Below are 19,377 nucleotides of genomic sequence, written 5' to 3' on the forward strand. Positions count from 1 at the left end.
GGAGCATATTAAAAAAACAACAACCCAAGGGCAGACCCTTAAAGAACACAAAAGCAGAATGGACCCATGTTCAGAGACTTTGAAAGACTGTCCAATGAAATTTTGTTTGTTGGTTGGAAGTTCCTCATCTCAGCATTATAGGAAAAGAATAAAGATGGATCAGCTTCATGAAAGTAGTGGAAGGAGAGCATTTTTGGAAAAGTATGATCTTCTGGGATACAGTAATTCCTTATAGTAAATATATCAGCAAGTTTATCCAATTCATCAATAGCAACATTTACATGTAAATTAGAATCCCTAACAGATACTGTACTAATTTAAAATCTACATTTCTATATCACCCCAGTATACACAAGTCATCCCTACACTGTTATTTTGATTCTGGCTGTGGTTGGTGACCATGAGATTCTAGCAACCAGTCAACATAACTGTTTGCTTTCTTCTCATAAAGACTACTTGCTGGATATATTGTAGCAGCAAGATTACAACAGTGTAAAGGATTCAAATGCTCAACTGTAACATATTCTGCCTCTTTCTTCATTTAAATGGATCAAAATAATTTACCTTATAATGCACTGGAATACTGTTTACAATAGCACTAACATTTTATATTAATATTTCAATTAGCAAAAAATATAGACTATTAGGGAGCCATAGTTCAATTGTAACTGGCATGTGTTTTGTCAGGCTTCTCTTAACAATCTCTAGATCTGGAGACAAGTTTAGGCAGGAATTCAGGGATACAGGTCTCTGATAAGTAAGTTTAATTGCAAAAGGAATTAAAAACGACAAAATAATTCCAGTGATTACTAGGCGTCAAATGAAGGCTCAATTTATAGGAAACCAAGGTTAAAATTCTTGTTTGTTTTCCTCCCCTTGGTGTGATGCAATGAGCCAAAAGAATCCCTTGAGTGGGGAAAGTTTCCACCTGTCCGTTATAATGGTAACAGACTAGCCTGATTTATGCTGTTTGACTGTGACCTTGGCAGACATAGCTGGGAAATGGAAATAGGCATTACCTTACTTACCTATTATACCGTTTCAGAATAACCATCTGAAGTTCAAGGGGGAAGAGAAAGACAAAAAAGGCATCTTGCTTTGCACTTCATTGCGAAAGCTGCCCTGTCTTAGTTTATCTAGGGCATCACTAGCCTCCGCTCCATCCCTTTTCCATTGTTTAGCTGCCCATATTCCATTGTCCTTACAGGATTTGGTCATAAAGCCAGAAGCATCCTATTTGGGACTGGAATTTTTAACTCTTTGGGCAATCTTAATAACTGTCAATAAGAAATGTTTGGTAATTTTATGTACAGATAGTCCTCAACTTACGATCACAACTGAGCCCAAAATTTATATTGTTAAGTGAAAAATTTGTTAACTGAATTTGTCCCATTTTACGACTTTTCTTGCCACCTTTGTTAAGTGAATCACTGCAGGTATTAAAATCAGTAACAGGGCTGTTAAGTGAATCTGGGTTCTCCATTGACTTTGCTTGTCAGAAGGTTGCAATATGACCCCTGAACTCTGCAACAGTCATAAATGAGTTAGTTGTCAAGCATCTGAATGTAAATCACATGACCACTGGGATTCTGCAATAGTCATCAGTGTGAAAAATGGTTGTAAGTCACTATTTTCAGTGCCGTGGTAACTTCGATCACTAAATGAACTGTTGTTAAATTCAAAGATTACCTCTATAGGCCTTCAAGTTAGTGTCGACTCCTGGTAATTGCCTGGAGAAATCCCTGCAGCTTTCTTGGCAAGTTTTTGGCAGTGGTTTGCCATTGCTTCTTAGGGTTGAAAGAGGAGCTCAGGCCTATTGTCACTCAGTTGGCATCCATGGCGGGATTAGAACGCAGTCTCTCAGTTATTGGTCTGATACCTTAACCGCCAGCCCAAAGCCCAGAAATTGGGCTTTCTGCAAGACAGGTTGTTCAGTTCTGTAATAGGTTTGTTCCCTATACCATCCGTCTGGTAAACTCGCAAGATTCGTTTCTCTCGCCATGTACAGGTATACATCTGAACTAGATTGTTGTTTCTCTGTAACATATATGTGGGTATGTGCATAATTCTGTATTTATATCTTTTATTTATTTGTGTTATATTATGCAATATATATTGGAGGTGGTGACCCTTTGATCACTGTATGCAACAAAATTTCACTTTAATGTATGCCAATTAGTGTACATTCAAAGCGACAATAAAGCTATTTTATTCTATTCTATTCTATTGGGTACGGCGCAGTGCATGCTATTCTATTCTATTCTATTCTATTCTATTCTATTCTATTCTATTCTATTCTATTCTATTCTATTCTATGTGGAATTGTGAATCTCACTCTCTTCTGTACACACAATATTAAGCGGAGGGATCAGAGTATGAGAAGCACCTGTCAGGACCGCAACAGGAAGGAGAAGGCTGGAGGGAATGAGAGCTCTGAATTGATAAGCGCTGCAGCTACCAGTTCATGAAGAGGGGTGGGAGGCGATTCTCTCTATTTCAGGGCGCAAAACCCGAAAAGGCAACGGTAGAAAAAGCTGCTTGCCAGCCCCGAAGGTTGTCTGGCCAGGTCTCTGGAGCCCCAAGAAAGATGGGTAGAAAAGGCGTGCGGGTGTGTGTCTCCCCTGTCCCCGCTTTTTAAAAGCCCGGAGAAGAGAGTAAGGCTAGAGTTCTCGAGCATCCTCACAATCACCGGCCCCCCCGCCCCGCCAAATTGGAACGACATGACATCAGCTGTTCGTTTTCAATGAGACGTTCTTCCATTGGCTGCCTGGCAGTGCTTCCTTGGCGAATGAGAGCGCGGCAGGGCTGCAGGCCGGGCGGACTGACGTGCGAGCTCCAGTCACTTTGCCGTATGGGGGTTTATTTTGCTTTGGGCCACTCCAGCCGCCGCCATTAGGCGAGCGGGGATAGATTACAGGGCGGCGGGATCGCCTTCGCTCGTCCTTTTGACCCCCCCTCCCGTTTGGGTGGTAGCGTCCTTCGACTGATTACGTCCTTCGAGCCACTCCAGGAAGAAACCATGTCCTGAGCCGGGGGAGGGGGGGTGGGGAGAAAGCAAGGAGGCCGCAGCTAGCCGCAGCTTGCGGTACGGCGCAGTGCATGGGTGGGTGGGATGTGGATGAGGGGGATAGGCGCCAGCTGCTGAGGAGACGGTTCGCGGGATCCCTGAACAGCCTTGCAAGGTACGGAAAAGCCTCCCTTTTCCTCGGGCGCTCTGCGATGGGGAGGGATATAATAATGCTTTTTACCAGCCTTTCGGAACTTGGGAAAAAAATCGTCTCGGGATGAAGCCTTCTTTTAAATTCCCCCCCCCCCCCCCCGCCCCTCGGTCCAGGTTTGAACGTAAGGCAGTTTTTGGACCAAGGCTATATGGAGTTTCTCCTTGGAAGGAGGAGAGGAGCGGAGGAGGCGAAAGGTCCGGTGGTCCTTGAGGGAGCCAGATCAGCTCCTTCTCGTTTCCTTCTCTTCCTGGATCCTACCTGAGTCCCGGGCCTTTCTCTCGTCCCTCTCCTCCCCGCGTTGACAGGCTCGCCCGCTCTTGGGCTTGCCGAAGTGGGAAGAAGTCCCAAGGCCTTCTTGCTCAGGGAGGGAGGGAGGGAGGGAGGGAGGGGGGGGCTTTACCATACCCCCCCTCAAACAACAGCCCCCCCCCAAAGAAAAAGATTACGTTTTGTTTAAAGTTCGTCCGAAAATAATTTCTTTCGGGTCCTGTCTCGGCGCCGTATTTTATTTGCTCGCCCGTCAAGCTTTCGAAGGGCGCCGAGGAGAGAGCGAGCTGTGGGATGTTTCTAAAACTTCCTACTACGGTGTGGATTTGACTTGATGTCCCTCTGAGGGAAGAAAAAAAAGAGCGAGGTCGGGATCGCTTAGTCGTGGGTGCCCTCCCCCCCCCCCCGCTTTCTGGGATCTCCCGGCACCTGCTGGGGAGGGAGGGATTCTGTTGCAACTCGGTTGTTTACTAGGCATTCCACCCTTTGGTGGTTGCTAGCGACAGAGTTGGCTTTAAATATTATATGTTTGCCGATCATGTGTCCTGAGTCACACAACTCTTTGCCTCTGAGGCTTTTGGGAAGCCACTGGATAGTGTAACTCTTGTTTTGTTTACCTCCCCGTGTGTGTGGTGTGTGTGTGTGTGTGTGTGTGTTTTCTGATGGACAGTGCGCTCTCTGCCTTGGTATCGTCGTTTCTGTTATTTAAAGAGGGAATTTAGTACCACAATGCTTGGATTAGTGCTGCTTGTGAAATACCCTGGGGGCCTTTGTGGTGTCCAAGCTTTAATATAAATAGCATTTTTCCAAACGCAGGGGAAGACAGGTGTCTTTCTAATTCTTAGTTATCTACCTTCAGTGCTGCAGTATCTACTTCTTACTACAGTGAGGTCATACCTCTGCTGTTTCCCCCCCCCCTCTGTCGTTATTCAAATAGCTATAACCCGTGCCTGTCTATATATATTGCAAAACAGCTTGCTATAAACGCTGGATTTGTAAGGTACAGAGGTTACAATCTTTATCATTGCTTAAAAAGTGACATTGAGATTACTTTGTGCAGTCAAGGAGTTTTTTTTTATTATTATATAAAAAAAAATAGGGTAGATCTTTGATTTGTTCATGTTTACAAACCGCATCAGGCCGTATGAGAATTTGTACTAATAAGTTCAAGCTTAAAAAAAACCCACTAAGGTTCTTCTAATATTGCAACAAAGGGTTTTTTTTAGAGGTCATTCAAGTCACTTTAGGGAATGCCTGGACTACTACAGATAACACTTTCCGAAGTTTACATGTTTCCCATGCTGGTTTTGTTTGTTTGAGAATGTATGTTATTTTGTGTATTTTCTTTTTTACTCTTACATATTTTCTGGCATTTTAATAGCAATCTCGGCATGTTATCTAAAACTTGTTATATAAGGCAATCTCTTTGTCTTAGCCATCAGTACAGAAGTTTGGATAAGCAGAATGACCAAAATGTAGTTTGGATACAATTGTAGGGTTCTGTAGTTGTATGAATGTTCTTATAATTTAAGAGATACCTCTCCTCAAACTCATGGGAGATGACATAACTGATGCATGCTTCTTACTTCATACATTCTGTGATTCTGGAGGCAATATTTATCTCTTATATTCGTGGAAGGATACAAGTGAGCATAATTTAGTGCCATTAAATAATAGCAATTATTCAATTATAGTTTTACCATTTAAAATACCTTATTTCTTACAATTATAAAACTTTCTGTTTTAATCTATTCAGGGGGTTTCTTTTTTAATTTTTGTTTTGCAGATGACTCTGCTTATGAACTTCTATTTAATTGGGAGTTTGCATTTTGATACCCACTGATTCTGAGATGCTCACAATGACAATAGATGACATCCACTGATTTACTGAAAATACCAGTTTCCCAGGATATTTGTATTTCTATGTGAATTATCATAAGATCTTGACATTTATAGCCTTTTATTTTATTTTATATTTTCATTATTCAAATTATTTAGGAACCTGTCAAATTCAATGAAATTATGCAGTAGTATCCATCAGCTGGGAAGGTTCCTGATACCTGTAATAAGATGTTGTGGAATCCTAGTACATTGAAATCACAAAGTAATAAGTAAACATCATAATTTATTATACCAGAACCAAACTTTTAAAATTATTTTTATTTGCTATTTATTTTTTGCCCTAAAATTCATTGGAAATAATTTTTATAGGAGCAAAGCTACTCATCCAAAGAGAAATCAGAATGGGCTATAATATAATACCCTGTTTCTCCCAAAATAAGATCCCCTGATAATAAGCCCAATCAGGCTTTTGAGCGCATGGCAATAAGGTCAAGTGCTTATTTCAGGGTTCAAAAAAATATAAGACAGTGTCTTATTTTCAAGGAAACACGGTATGAAATGCAAATAAAAACAATAATGTTATATAAATAATGGCAATAGCACTTAGACTTATATACTGCTTTATAGTGCTTTATAGCCCTTTCTAAGTGGTTTACAGAATCAGCATATTGCCCCCAACAATTTGGGTCCTCATTTTACTGACCTCCAAAGGATGGAAGGCTGAGTCAACCTTGAGACTGGTGAGATTTGAACTGCCAAATTGCAGACAGCTGGCAGGCAGCAGAAGTAGTCTGCAGTACTGCATACTAACCATTGCCATCGTGGCTCATAATAAAAGAATAGCATTAAAAGAAAAAATAACCATACAGTATTTTTCACTAACAAATGGCAAGGAAAAGCAATCTCCACCAAAGAAAGAAAAAGAAAAGTAATCATAATGGGCAGCTTGTAATTCATTCCAAAGAACTCCTTAGAGAACCAGATCTTGACATCTGAAATATTTAATGTTTGGACTGTGCATGCCTCTATAAGCAGAGCTTTGGCATTGTTGAGGCCAGAAACAAATCAGCCCTGCACTTTGGTTAATTGCTTTTTAAGGTTTTAGAAATGGGAATGAGCACCTAAATTGAGTTTTGAGAGGTATGGGCAATTGGCACAGAACAAATAACATTGGGATGATAGGTTCACACTGCAATACTTAAAACCTATTTTAAGTGATACAATAATAAAAGCATCCATTTCCAATATATTTTTCTGATTGAACTAAAACTATCCCAAAAGCTTTGCTTTGAGAAACCTAAAGCCTAATATAGGTAGTCCTTGACTTACGACCATAACAGCTCAACAGCTCTGCTGCTAAGCAAGATAGTTAAGTGAGTTTTACGATCTTTCTTGCCACAGTTGTTAAGTGAATCAATGTAGTTGTTAAGTAACTTGGTTGTTAAATGAATCTGGCTTCCCCATTGACTTTGCTTGTCAAAAGGTCACAAAAGGTGATTACATGACCTGGGGCACTGTAACCATCATAAATATGACTCAGTTGCCAAGCCTCTTAATTTTGAACACATGACCTTGAGGATGCTGTAGTGGTTATAAGTATGAAAAACAGTCATAAATCACTTTTTTTTAGTTCCTTTGAACATTGTAACTTTGAATGATCACTAAACACGGGTTACCTGTACATTGTAGCTTCAGTAGAATTAATGTTTGTGTTCAACCATATGTGCCTAGTGACAGATACTGTTGCAACTAATGAATGTGTGTTAATTAAGTTCATGTCTTAAGTTCAGTATTTTTATTCTAAAGTTTAAAGTACCACAATACAAGTTCAGAATAGTAGTGGTGAAGACTGTTATTCATGTTAAGTTAGCACTTATTCATGTCCTTGTTTATGAAAAGGAAGGAAGTGATAATTCTGGTTGCCATTCATGGTAGAATGAAACGACTATATTGGTATGTGTTAATCCTGATGTATGTATTTGCTATAGCTGTTTAATGAGAAGAATTATTCCAAATTACCCTAGTCCTCAGAGATATACCATCATTAAGTATGCCCGTGGGATTTGTGATTTTTCTGAGTAGCAATTATACTAACTTCTATCAAATGGTCACATTTTGAGAAGTTTGACTGCATTCCAAATGCTGTTTGCTCTGTGGCAGAACCTAGAAAAGAGTATAATGATAAAAAGTTCTCATAAATTGATTTTTGCATTAAATATGGTGCCATGTTGATTAGTACACATAGCTGTAATGGAAACCTAAAGAATTGTCATTAACATATGCAGTTTTTGTTTGTCAAGGTGTGAAGATTATTTTTTTTTCCTGCATTTCATTTGCCCATTAAAAACATTACGGGTTACTTAATGCACCTATCAGTGTCTTCTTGTAGAAGTATTTTCCCCTCCTGAGATAAATGTAGCTAAGCTATGTGGTTGAGTTAAGTTCTTTAACTCCTGAAGGAATTTAACTATCATTGGGTGTGACAAGTTGTAGGAGGTATAGGTATGCTAGTGGCCTTAATTCAAACATGTTTTCCCCAGAGTGCATGACTACCAAATCAGTGTTTTCCCAAGCTTTATCAGGCATGAACAATCAGATCCATATATGAGTAGTTCAAGCTAACTACTTTATTATATTCTAACCATAATGCAGGAATCCCCCAGTCTAGCAGCCTACCCTTGGGAACAAATAGATAAGGCTCCAAGGAACTTGTGGGGGCACAGGGAGTTAGTTCTAACTTTTTTGCAGTTGCACAGTGACTCTAGGATAACTTCATGCTTGAGGTCTTCTCCCTACCAGGCTGGGTGCTTCCCAACCTGACTGTTATATCCCATCTTTATTATTTTTATATCTATCTCAAGGTGATAAACATATGTAATAACTCCTTCCTCCACTATTTTCTGGACAACAAACCTGTGAGATGGGTTGTGCTCAGGGTGGATAAAAACCAATGATTTTTTTAAAAAAATAAAAAAAAATCAGATTTTTTTGATTTAAATTGGATTTTTTTTATTTTTATCGAATTTATTTCAATAAAAAACTTTTGGGGTAAAAATCTATCGTAAGATAGTTTTTTATTTAAGATACATAAATAATTTAGTTTATTCAGCATGAAATGGAGCTTAGTTATGTAGCATGAGGCTGTATATCCTGCAACACTGGGACTATCGGTGAGTCAATAGTGGGTCAAAGGAGTAGCAGAGATGACAGTTGCTCTTTAAAAATTATGATTTAAATCGAGTTGATTTAAATCAAGCCTTTTTACTAGTGATTTAAATCATGATTTAAATTGTGATTTAAATCAACTCGATTTAAATCAAATCCACCCTGGTTGTGCTGAGAAAGAATGAGTGGCCCAGAGTCACTCAGCTGGCTTTTATGGCTAAGGTGAGACTTGAGATATCATAGTCTCCTGCTTTCTAACCTGGTGCCTTAATCACTAGACACTTTTTTGACTTCAGCTGTAAAGTATAGAATGTTACTTTATTTATTTAATAGCTCTGTCCGTTACTGTGACTCTGGATGACTTACAAAGTTAAAAATCCAGAAGGCAGCATGAAACCAACCAAAATAAATGAAACAATAATTAAAACATGGAGGGCAGATACATTCTGTCCCCTGCCCAGCCCCCAGATTTCGCTGGTTCCAGGATTGCCTCTTTGCCTCAGCCTGCTGAACAAGTGTCTCTTCGAATTGGAGAAGGCCATGCTGTGTCTTTAGCCTCCAGCTGAACGATCAGAGGTCAAGGTTTCCCAGTTGTTAATGTCCATTCCCAGGGCCTTTAGGTCCCTCTTGCAGATATCCTTATATTGCAGCTGTGGTCTCCCTCTGAGGCGCTTTCCCTGCACTAATTCTCCATACAGGAGAATCTTTCAGAATCCGACCATCAGCCATTCTCACGACATGCCCAAGCCAGCGTAGACGTCGCTGTTTCAATAGTGTATACATGCTAGAAATTCCAGCACGTTCCAAGACTGCGCTATTTGGAACTTTGTCCTGCCAGGTGATGCCAAGAATACGTCGGAGACAGCGCATATGAAAGGTGTTCAACTTTCTCTGCTGCCATGTGTAAAAGGGTCCAAGACTCACTGCAGTAAAAGAGAGTGCTCAGGACGCAGGCTCTATAGACCTGGATCTTTGTATGTTCCGTCAGCTTCTTATTAAGCCATACTCTCTTTGTAAGTCTGCAAAATGTGGTGGTCACTTTACCAATACATTTATTCAGCTCAGTATCTAAAGAAAGAGTGTCAGAGATAGTTGAACTGAGATACACAAAGTCATGGACGACTTCCAGTTCTTGTGCAGAGATTGTAATACAGGGAGGTGAATCCACGTCCTGACCCATGACTTGTGTTTTTTTCAGGCTGATTGTTAGTCCAAAGTCTTGGCAGGCCTTGCTAAAACTGTCCATAAGTATCTGCCCTCAGTGTGGAAGGGATTGCCACTCTCGAATTGGCCTTTTTAGTCACACAAGATGCTGTTTTAGGACCTCTTTCCAGAGCACGATACCATAGTCTTTCGAGACTGAAGGATGCCAATGGAATTAAAACACAATGATTGGATGACATTCTCTCATAGAGGGGAGCTGCAACATATCCTTTCTGCCGCATCTGATGGGTCACCTATATTTCTACATCCCACTAGCACTAACTGCAAATATACAGTTAGTTGCTTGGATCCCACAAATGCATCTTACCTACATACTGTAACAATATGAAGTACATAATTTAAAAGGTTCCAGAAATACAACCCCCATCTCAATACAGAGACTTCACAGGGTGGTGGTTGTGGGGAAAATAGGAGGAGGAAGGTGTGTTGGATGCGTTTACTGCCTTGAGTTATTTCTAAAAATAATAAAGGCGGGTTACAAATAAATAATGAAAACATCCTATAAACAAACAACAATACCCATTTAAAAACATTCATAAAAAAAAGTCAATCCATAATAAATTATAAATATGCTCTCATGAAATCCCAAAAAACAACCAAGTACTGGATGGGACATTTTAGCATATCAAATGAAAAGTAAAATAGTGCATTGTATTAACATATCATTAGTAGCATAGGCTTACATTTGTTTACATAATTGTTGGTGGACTTCGACAAAATTAACATAAGTTTTAGCCCTGAGTGAGTTAAAAATGCAACATAGTCATAAAATACATAAGAACCAGTTGCTATGTTCAGCAAATCATAAAATAGTAATGTCAAGGACAGTATGTGTATAACCTTTTGAATTATACAGAGAAATGGCTTTTAAAAGACTTCTTTGAAAGGCTTAATGTGTGATCTGTATTTCCTTTAATTTTATTTGAGGAGATTTTTATGCTGTTTAGTAAATTTAGAAGTAGATAAATAAGTTTGTTAAAACTAGACTACTATTTGATATAATGCAAAGGCTTCATGGGACAAAAGCAGTAATGGAGATTGATCCCTCTGGGAAAAAAAAATAATCACAAAGTAAGTCATCTATGTTGCCAATGTGTTTCAGAAGTCACAAATCTCTTGGAAGGCAGAGAAGCAAAAATAAACAGTACTACTTAGGAAAGCAGAAGATTAAAGTTAGAAATTGATAGAACAAAGAAATGGAATAGATTTAAGTGGAAAAGACCTGAAACCTATTTTCTCAGCAGTGGTTTTAATTTACATGAAAATTGCAGTGATGGAAAAGTTAAAAATATTGTATCACTATTGTTATCTTTCAGTTTTAACATGAAAAGTAGGATAATATACTGAGGTACTGTTTAATATGACTATAATTAATCTAATAGGAGAGAATTGTATTTTAAGATAAGTTTCATAGAGAGCTTTGCATTGGTGCATGGTTAAGAAATAATTATTAATTTTAAAATTGGTTTTATTTGAAGAAGTCTCAGACAGATGGAAATGTTTCTGTGCTCAGAGTTTTGCACTTTTTTAGTTTCAGATTCTTATTACATTATAGAGTATTTTTGAAGTCATAGTCTAATTTAAGTAGTGGTTTACTATGAGGAGGAAAGGTGTTACAACTTCCATTATATACTTTCAAATATTTATACTTTTGATACTGATGATAAATATATTTTAAATAATCTGTAAATGTACTGTCTTTATTTAAAAAAATGACTAGTGCTTCCCCCTTGTCCCTCCTTATACTAAAATATGCTATTTCCCCTAATATTTTCACCATTTTTATCTTGATTCACTTCATGGAATTCTCACTTACTCACATAAAAATATTTCCATTTATTATCAGTATCAATCCAATGTCTCGATTCTGGTTTATGATTCTTTGTTGTTAAATATTTTATATTTCAGATAGAGTAGACTGGCATGATTGTGAATTTGTTCCACTCATATCTAAAATATGTGGTAGAATATATTACAGACATATTTGCAAATTTTGTACCAAAACAAAGAAACTCCATTTATAAAGTTAGTCTATCTGTTCCCTAGAACATTATTAAATATCCAACATATTTTTGAACAGTTGCATACTTGCTTAGAAGCATCTCGTACTGAGTTTAATAGGCTTATTCTCAAACAAATGTGCAAAGGATTATATTTTGGTCTATATAAGGCTGCCAAAACTAAATACATTCCATTTTGCCTTTTCAAACTACAATGTAAGTATAAACAATGTGAGGATTGACTGGTAGCTTAATAAGAAAAGTTTGATACATATTCATGCATAGGTTATTTGTTTTATAAATTTCAAGAAGCATTCCATGCAGTAAAACCACCAGTCTGCAACAATTTGAATATGCTGTTTCTAGTGATCAGATAATTACTTTTGATTGAAAAATTAATTTAATAAAATATTCTCCACCTTTGTGAGACATTTTGGTTGCAGTACTACTGGTTTTCATCTTGTTTTGAAAGGAGAACATTACAGATTTATTATCTTTATAATATTGTATTTGTTTTGTTGGTCAATGTAGAAATAAAACAGAATGTAAACCAGTGTACAGGTAGTCCTTGAAATATGACTGTAATGGAGCCTGTCCATTATGGTTGCATGTTGCAGCAATCGTTACCTAACAACCTTGCCATCCCTGCTCTCCCCAATGAAAGATTAAATTAACATGTGGGTCATTAAGTGGAGCATGAGATGCCTTCTAATTGGTGGAGGCATTGGAGGCTCTGGCCCTCGCAAGGTCTTCCCCATGCTCCACTTCCTGTACCTTGGGTCCCTGTGTGCCCGGAACTGATATGGAAGATGTTAAACCAGCAAACAATGAATGTGGCAAGCCCAGACCTTTAGACAACGTTTCTTCTACTATGTTACTATGTTACTAGTTACTATAATAACTTCTAAACCTTTAATAATGTTTTGGGAATTTTTTCCTACTCTTCTTTGCAGAATTCTTCAAGCTCAGAAACATTCTTGGGTCTTGCATGTATTGAATGTTTGAAATCTCTCCTCAAATTTTCAATAATATTTAAGTCTGGGGACTGCAAAGGCCATTCCAAAACCTTTATTTCTCTTTCCTGTAAGTATTTCATATTTAATCCTTAGCTATTTTTCTGATTGTTGTCTTTCTGAAAGATCCAACCTCTTTTGAGTTTTACATATTTTCTTGTTCTTTCTTCTACAAGAACTCTGAAGAATTCTTCCCTCTCTTCTAACATGACAGCCCTTTGGATACTTGAACACAGCTGTCTTTTCTTCTCTAGCCTAAATATATCCATATCTCCAACCATTCCCCAAGTATTTACTTCCAGGACCCTTTTAATCTTACTTTGGACACAATCCAGTTTGTCTGTTCCTTTTTAAAATGGTTGTTCAGAACTGAATACAGTATTCTAGGTGTAGACTGTTTACTTCAGAATAGGGAGGAATAGACTGTAACTCTGATGTAGTTTAAGACTGCATTTGCTTTTTTGGGAATTGCATTATTCTATAGCTGATATTCAGTTTGTGATCTGCCAAGAAAACTAAATCTTTTTTTTGCAAGTACCAGTGCCTAATATGGTTCCCCCCCTCCCATGACCTTGATTTTTCCTATCCAAGTTTAGCTTTGTGTTTCTCTTTGTTGGTGTTCATCTTGTTGGTTTTTACCCATTGTTTCAGCTTGTAAAGGCACTCTTAATCCTATTTCTGTCCTCTAACTCAGTGGTCCCCAACCTTTTTATCGCCGCGGCCCGCTGAGCGCGCGCAGGGGTGGGGGCACGGCCCAGGAGCTTTTGCGCACGGCCCATTGCGCACGGCCCAGGAGCTTTTGCGCACGGCCCAGGAGCCTTTGCGCTGCAGCGTTTATGTCCCCCGGCCGCTGCGCGGCCCGGTGCCAGGTACTCCACGGCCCGGCACCGGTCCGCGGACCGGGGGTTGGGGACCACTGCTCTAACTTATTTATTATGTGTTTTGTATGATCTTGTAAATTTGATGTTTTCTTTATCTGCCATCTAAGTTTATTAGCTAATGGAGCTTTATAGTTCTCCATTTGACACTTCTCTTCTACTGGATGTGGAGATGCTGATGTATGCTCATTGGATATAATTTTTCATCCAGTTCTAAATCCATTTGAAAGCATTCCTTGTACATTTCACTGTTAATACATTAAACAAGGGAATGCCACAGATGCTTGACTTAAACTTGTTGAGCCATTTGCTGAGAATTCAATTTATTTGTACACATGCTTTACTTTCATCACATAAATACTGCTATTACTGTATTCAGCAAACAATCTTCTACACCATGTTTGCAAAAAATGTAATACTTCAAGGCTATTCATTTTATCACATGCTTTCTCTGAATCGGCAATTTCATGTTTGGATTGAATATAAATATATATATAATATAACTCATCTTTTCTCTAAATGTGTATAGAAAATCATGTTTTTTTAAAAAAAATTAACAGATTTGTTCATTTTTTGTATTTAATTATCTTTTTCACAATTGGCAGTGTTCACACATCATTTTAGGTCAAAAACAAGTGAACTACATATATGCTTAATGGGATGTATGTTAGTATATCTCAGTGCAATTCTGTTAGAACATAATATGTTATTTGAGCCCTGTTGGAGTCATTTATTCACAAGTCCTGAGTGTGACTGTGGCTATAATAATGTAAGCTGGAGGAGGGGAGAAGCTGCACTGCTTTTGTTGTTTGAATACCTGGGAGGAAGGAGATACTCAGAGGATAATCCATCAGTGATTGAGCCATTTAAATTAAGTCAACTGTATGAAGTCTGCTTTTGTTTACAAACAGTTTTCTATAAGAATATCTGTTCTTAATTTCAGTATACATAAGTCTTTAAATGAGTGGCTTATTTGCTCTGTCATTTTCAAGTTTAGGTACTTATAAACAACTTTCAAACCATTAAAGATGATTATTTACTTTTATTATTCTACTACAGAAGTATATTTTAAATTGTTAATAGTTTCAAAAAAGGCTTTATTCTACTGCTTCCAGATGTTTTATCACATACAACATTCATGACATCTCTGTTCCTCTTGTTAAGATTCTAGAGTTTTATAAGTCAGTCTCTAGAATGTTCAGAATGTGTAGTGCACATTGATCTTCAAAGTCATTCATTGTTCTGTTATACTAGGATATCATGTAATTAATATATTATTGCTGCTATTTAGAACCTTGATTTGATAAAGTTTTAAAGAAATAATTTACAATATAATACCAATATAACAGTGACTATTTTTCATGATAAATGTAGTTCATGTTCAGCTCAATTGTATTGAGATTTGAACAGAAAGATTGTTGGCTCTTTACAAAGTGATTTGGAGCCACCTAGATTTTGATATGAGGGGTGACTATATAAATCTTTGAAGAAAATAAATAAAATATTATTACTCTGCAAATCAAGAACTACCCTTAAATAGACTAAATTCATTCACTTTTTTATCTTTTGTGAATTTCCCCTTTCTCTTCCTTTTTCAGCCTTAACTCTAGTTAGCATTACAACGTTTGTGACAGATTAATGATTAATGTTAGTAAGTCTTTAATTCTGAAGCACATTTGAAATAAACCTGCTGAATTTTATCCAGAGTATGAGTCAATCGAAGTGTAATACTAAAGCAAATGGCAAAAATATTATTTATGTCAAGGGATTGGCCATAGTGTTATAAAAGTTTAATACCAGACATACAAATCAAATATCAATTGATTGTTTAGTTTACATTTTGAAAAAGGAACATAATTTCATTAGACTGTTCTTTACTTATTCTTTGTTGTTTATTTTTGATGATGATAATGTGATCATCTTTTTCTATTTTTTTTTAATCTTGATATGTAGGTTGCCTAGAGCTGTGTTCATCATTGAAATTAAATGTATCAAATAGAGAAATCCCTTTTAGGGGTTATATGTACTTTATTTTTCATCTCCATGTATTCATACCATTGCCATGTTAAAAGACACATAAACACAAATCTTGTTTAATTCAGCTCCTAATGAGTTTGTGGATATATTTATGTAGTTTTCTTGATAATAATAACTACGTTTTCATTACTTTCTTCTTGTTTTTTTAAATTTCACCCTAGATTACAACCCTGGGATTTTTTGGTAATCACTCAGCTAAAGTGAAACCAGGTCTGAATACACTTAATTTTTTGGGTTCAGCCAAATTCAGTTAGCTACAGCCACCGCGTCTGCTCCAAATCCAATTAATTGAGATAAGTGCTTCTTAACATTGAACAAATATACTACCTCAATTCCATTAAGTAAATATATAACATATACAGTTGGTTGTGACAGTATGCATTTATTGTAAATATTTATCCCTTTTGATTCAAAATAAAAAGCTCATTGTGATTTAAAATTAATCATGAAAAAATAATAATATTCAAACTAATAAAGAGAGGTGGTTAGTAAAATGCTGCAGTCAATATGGAAATTAAAACTAAGATTTTGGAAATAAATGTTTATGAGAAAAGAAAAAAATGCTTTTCTGGAACAGTTTAGTAACTTCTAGTGAGTTACATTCTCCCCTCCCTCTCCAAGTATTCTTTGAAGCACTTGATTAATTTAGTATGTATTATAAATCTACATTGGATTCTTTTGCTTAATATTTATATAGAAGATAATTCACTTGTATGTTTGAAGGCTAGCAAGACTATAGTGGTGAGAGAAAGTGTATGACCGCTATCTGTAAGTTTGCACATCAGTGACCTACAAGAACTCCATCTAATTCTTTTAAACAGGTAAAAAGATTCTGCTTAACAAACACCATTATAGCATGGGCTGGTTTGGCTTGCAAGCATTGACGGAACAGTGGATTCTGGATTGTACCAGCAAATTCTACAGAAGAATTTCAAAGTATCCATCAGTCGACTAAAATGTAAATGAAAGTGAGTCATGCAGTTCAAGAGCAATTCTAAACCAACAAGCATTGGCTTAAGGAGAAGAAATCTTGCATTTTTGAATAATCAAGCCTTGATATTAAACAAATTAAAATGATGTGGCATGAAGGCATGACTTGAAACAAATAGTTCATAGAAATACAAAGATACAATGGGAAAAATTGAAATAGTTTTGTAAAATAAAATGGGTGAAAATACTTCCAAGCTGATGAATCGGATTAAGCAAGAATATTGGAAACATATTGTTGAAATCAGCTCTGCTAAAAGAGCTCTGCTAAAACTAAATCTGAGGCTTCATATACTTTTCTCAACGATGACCATGAATGTTGATCAGAACCTGTTTAACCTTAATGAAACTCTAATCACACAATTTATAGGTATTTTTAAAAGGGTTACAAACTTTATCTCACCACTAAATGTAGTTTTCAAAGCATATATATTTCTCAACAAAAAAACATCCAGCTAGCAAATTCATCTTCTTGTTCAGCAGCATTTGGTAGTATAGAAGTGCTTTTTCAATTAATCTGAATCTGATAATGTGACAAATGGGCCAGATAGCAAAGTAGCCGTGCAGAGTTCTATATAAAATGGATGACTATATATATAAACTAACAAAAGTATTGAAACAACTTGTAAAAGATGTTAGTGCTTTGGCAGTTAGAAGTGAGCTGCTTTGTTTATGTTTTCCAAATACTTTTCATAAGCCTATATCAAAGATAAACTGCAGCGAGTGCTATAGGCATTTACAGATTTGCTGCTGTTTTATTTTATTTTTATTCACAAATTTATTAAAGGATTTGTCAAAATTTAATATTTGAACATACTGAGTTAGAATGTGTCCAGTATATTTATATATGTAAAAATAAGATTTTAACAAAAATTCATATTGTTTACAGGAAAAACTGTTTCATAGTGCTGATGGTCATTCTTGGTAGTTCCTGCTGAAGTGGATGAAATCTGAGACAGCATGGAGACGAAATAGACTTCATTATAGAAAAGTAAATACACAAATTCGTTTGATGTATATATTTTAATTGTATAATAAGTTTGCAAGTTGATGTTTGGGAGGACTTCTATAATACTGGCAGTATCTAAATTTCATTGGGAATTGTGTGTGTTTGCGCGCTCACACACAAATATATAAAATGAGCTTGGTTGTCATAAATCTTAATGTGACTTTATGACTAATGTGACTTTAAATGACCAAATTCCTGATATGCAGCATGTCACTTTATTTTATAAAGTACTATGGTTAATTAAAAAATTGAACGTAAGAAAAGAAAAGGGAAGTAATGTTTGAATTGATGCTTGTTATAGTATGCTATGATTTAGTATTAGATCTGGATTAGATAGAAGCTTTGTGATTAGCAATTCTTCTAAAGAGCTAAGAGTGGGTTTTTTATAATTTATTCTATTTACTCTCTCTTTAAAGATTTCTTGCTGAAACAATTTACTTCAAAGAGTGCAGGATGACTGATCGTGGAATAAAATGGGCTTGTGAGTATTGTACATATGAAAACTGGCCATCTGCGATCAAGTGTACCATGTGTCGTGCTCAGAGACCTAGTGGAACTATTATCACAGAAGATCCATTTAAAAGTACTTCAAGTGATGTTGGTAGAGACTGGGATCCTGCAGGTATTGAAGGAGGCAGCAGTCCTTTGATATGTCCAGATTCTAGCGCAAGACCAAGAGTTAAGTCATCTTACAATGTCGAAAGTGCAAATAAATGGTCATGTCAAATGTGTACTTACTTGAACTGGCCTCGTGCAATAAGGTGTACTCAGTGCTTGTCTCAGCGTAGGACCAGAAGCCCCACAGAATCCCCCCAGTCTTCAGGATCTGGTACAAGACCAGCTTCTTTTTCTGTGGATCCTTGTGAGGAATACAATGATAGAAATAAATTGAACATAAGGACACAACACTGGACTTGTTCTGTTTGTACATATGAGAATTGGGCTAAGGCCAGAAAATGTGTTGTCTGTGATCACCCACGGCCCAACAACATTGAAGCAATAGAACTAGCAGAAACAGAACAGGCTTCTTCCATAATAAATGAGCAAGAAAGAACTCGTTGGAGAGGAAGCTGCAGTAGTGGAAATAGCCAAAGAAGGTCACCTCCCACCGCTAAACGAGAATCTGAAGTGAAAATGGACTTTCAGAGAATTGAAGTGGCTGGAGCTGTTGGCAGCAAAGAAGAACTTGAAGTTGATTTTAAAAAACTAAAACAAATAAAAAACAGAATGAAGAAGACTGACTGGTTGTTTCTCAATGCTTGTGTTGGTAAGTTTTGTTATTTATTTCACTTGCAAAGGAAAAACATATACATGCTGAGGTGCATATTGCCAAATTTCATACAGAGCTAGGATTACAATAATTGCAAAGAAATACAAAATCAAAATATTCATAATGATACATATATTTTGAACACTAGAAATTCTGCTAAAAGAATAGTCAAATTTTGTTAAGAATTTAGAGTTGTACTGCAATTATAAAATGAAACTTAACTGTATTTCCATGATCATTTCTTAATTTTCTATCTAAAATCCTGTTCTTGAAATGGCAAGATGTATTTTAGAATTTGTTTTAGTTCATAAGCATTCATAAGCATGTATGTTTCTCATAAGGTAAAAATTAAGGTAAAAAAATAGGCATGTATCTCTTGAAGCATACTACTTTATTTTGAAATGCTGATCACGCTAGTAAGATCTTTGTATTTCCTTAAGTAGTTTAGCATAGATGCAGTCAAT

The 19,377-nt window shown here is 36.7% G+C and overlaps 1 protein-coding gene across 1 annotated transcript in view; it reads left to right on the plus strand.

Moving 5' to 3' along the window:
- The first annotated feature begins 3,131 nt into the window (after positions 1 to 3,131).
- The window catches only part of ZRANB1 (zinc finger RANBP2-type containing 1), a 61,024-nt gene continuing 44,778 nt past the window's right edge, over positions 3,132 to 19,377 (plus strand). Inside the window, exons 1-3 of the mRNA XM_070945585.1 lie at positions 3,132 to 3,182; positions 17,524 to 17,625; positions 18,060 to 18,910. Coding sequence (XP_070801686.1) covers positions 18,097 to 18,910 — 814 coding nt within the window. The 5' untranslated portion in view covers positions 3,132 to 3,182; positions 17,524 to 17,625; positions 18,060 to 18,096. The remainder of the gene's footprint in view (positions 3,183 to 17,523; positions 17,626 to 18,059; positions 18,911 to 19,377) is intronic.

Source organism: Pituophis catenifer, unplaced genomic scaffold (genome assembly GCF_029215685.1).
Source record: "Pituophis catenifer annectens isolate HBS135680 unplaced genomic scaffold, rPitCat1.0.hap2 SCAF_6, whole genome shotgun sequence".
NCBI classification, from domain to species: Eukaryota; Metazoa; Chordata; class Lepidosauria; order Squamata; family Colubridae; genus Pituophis; species Pituophis catenifer.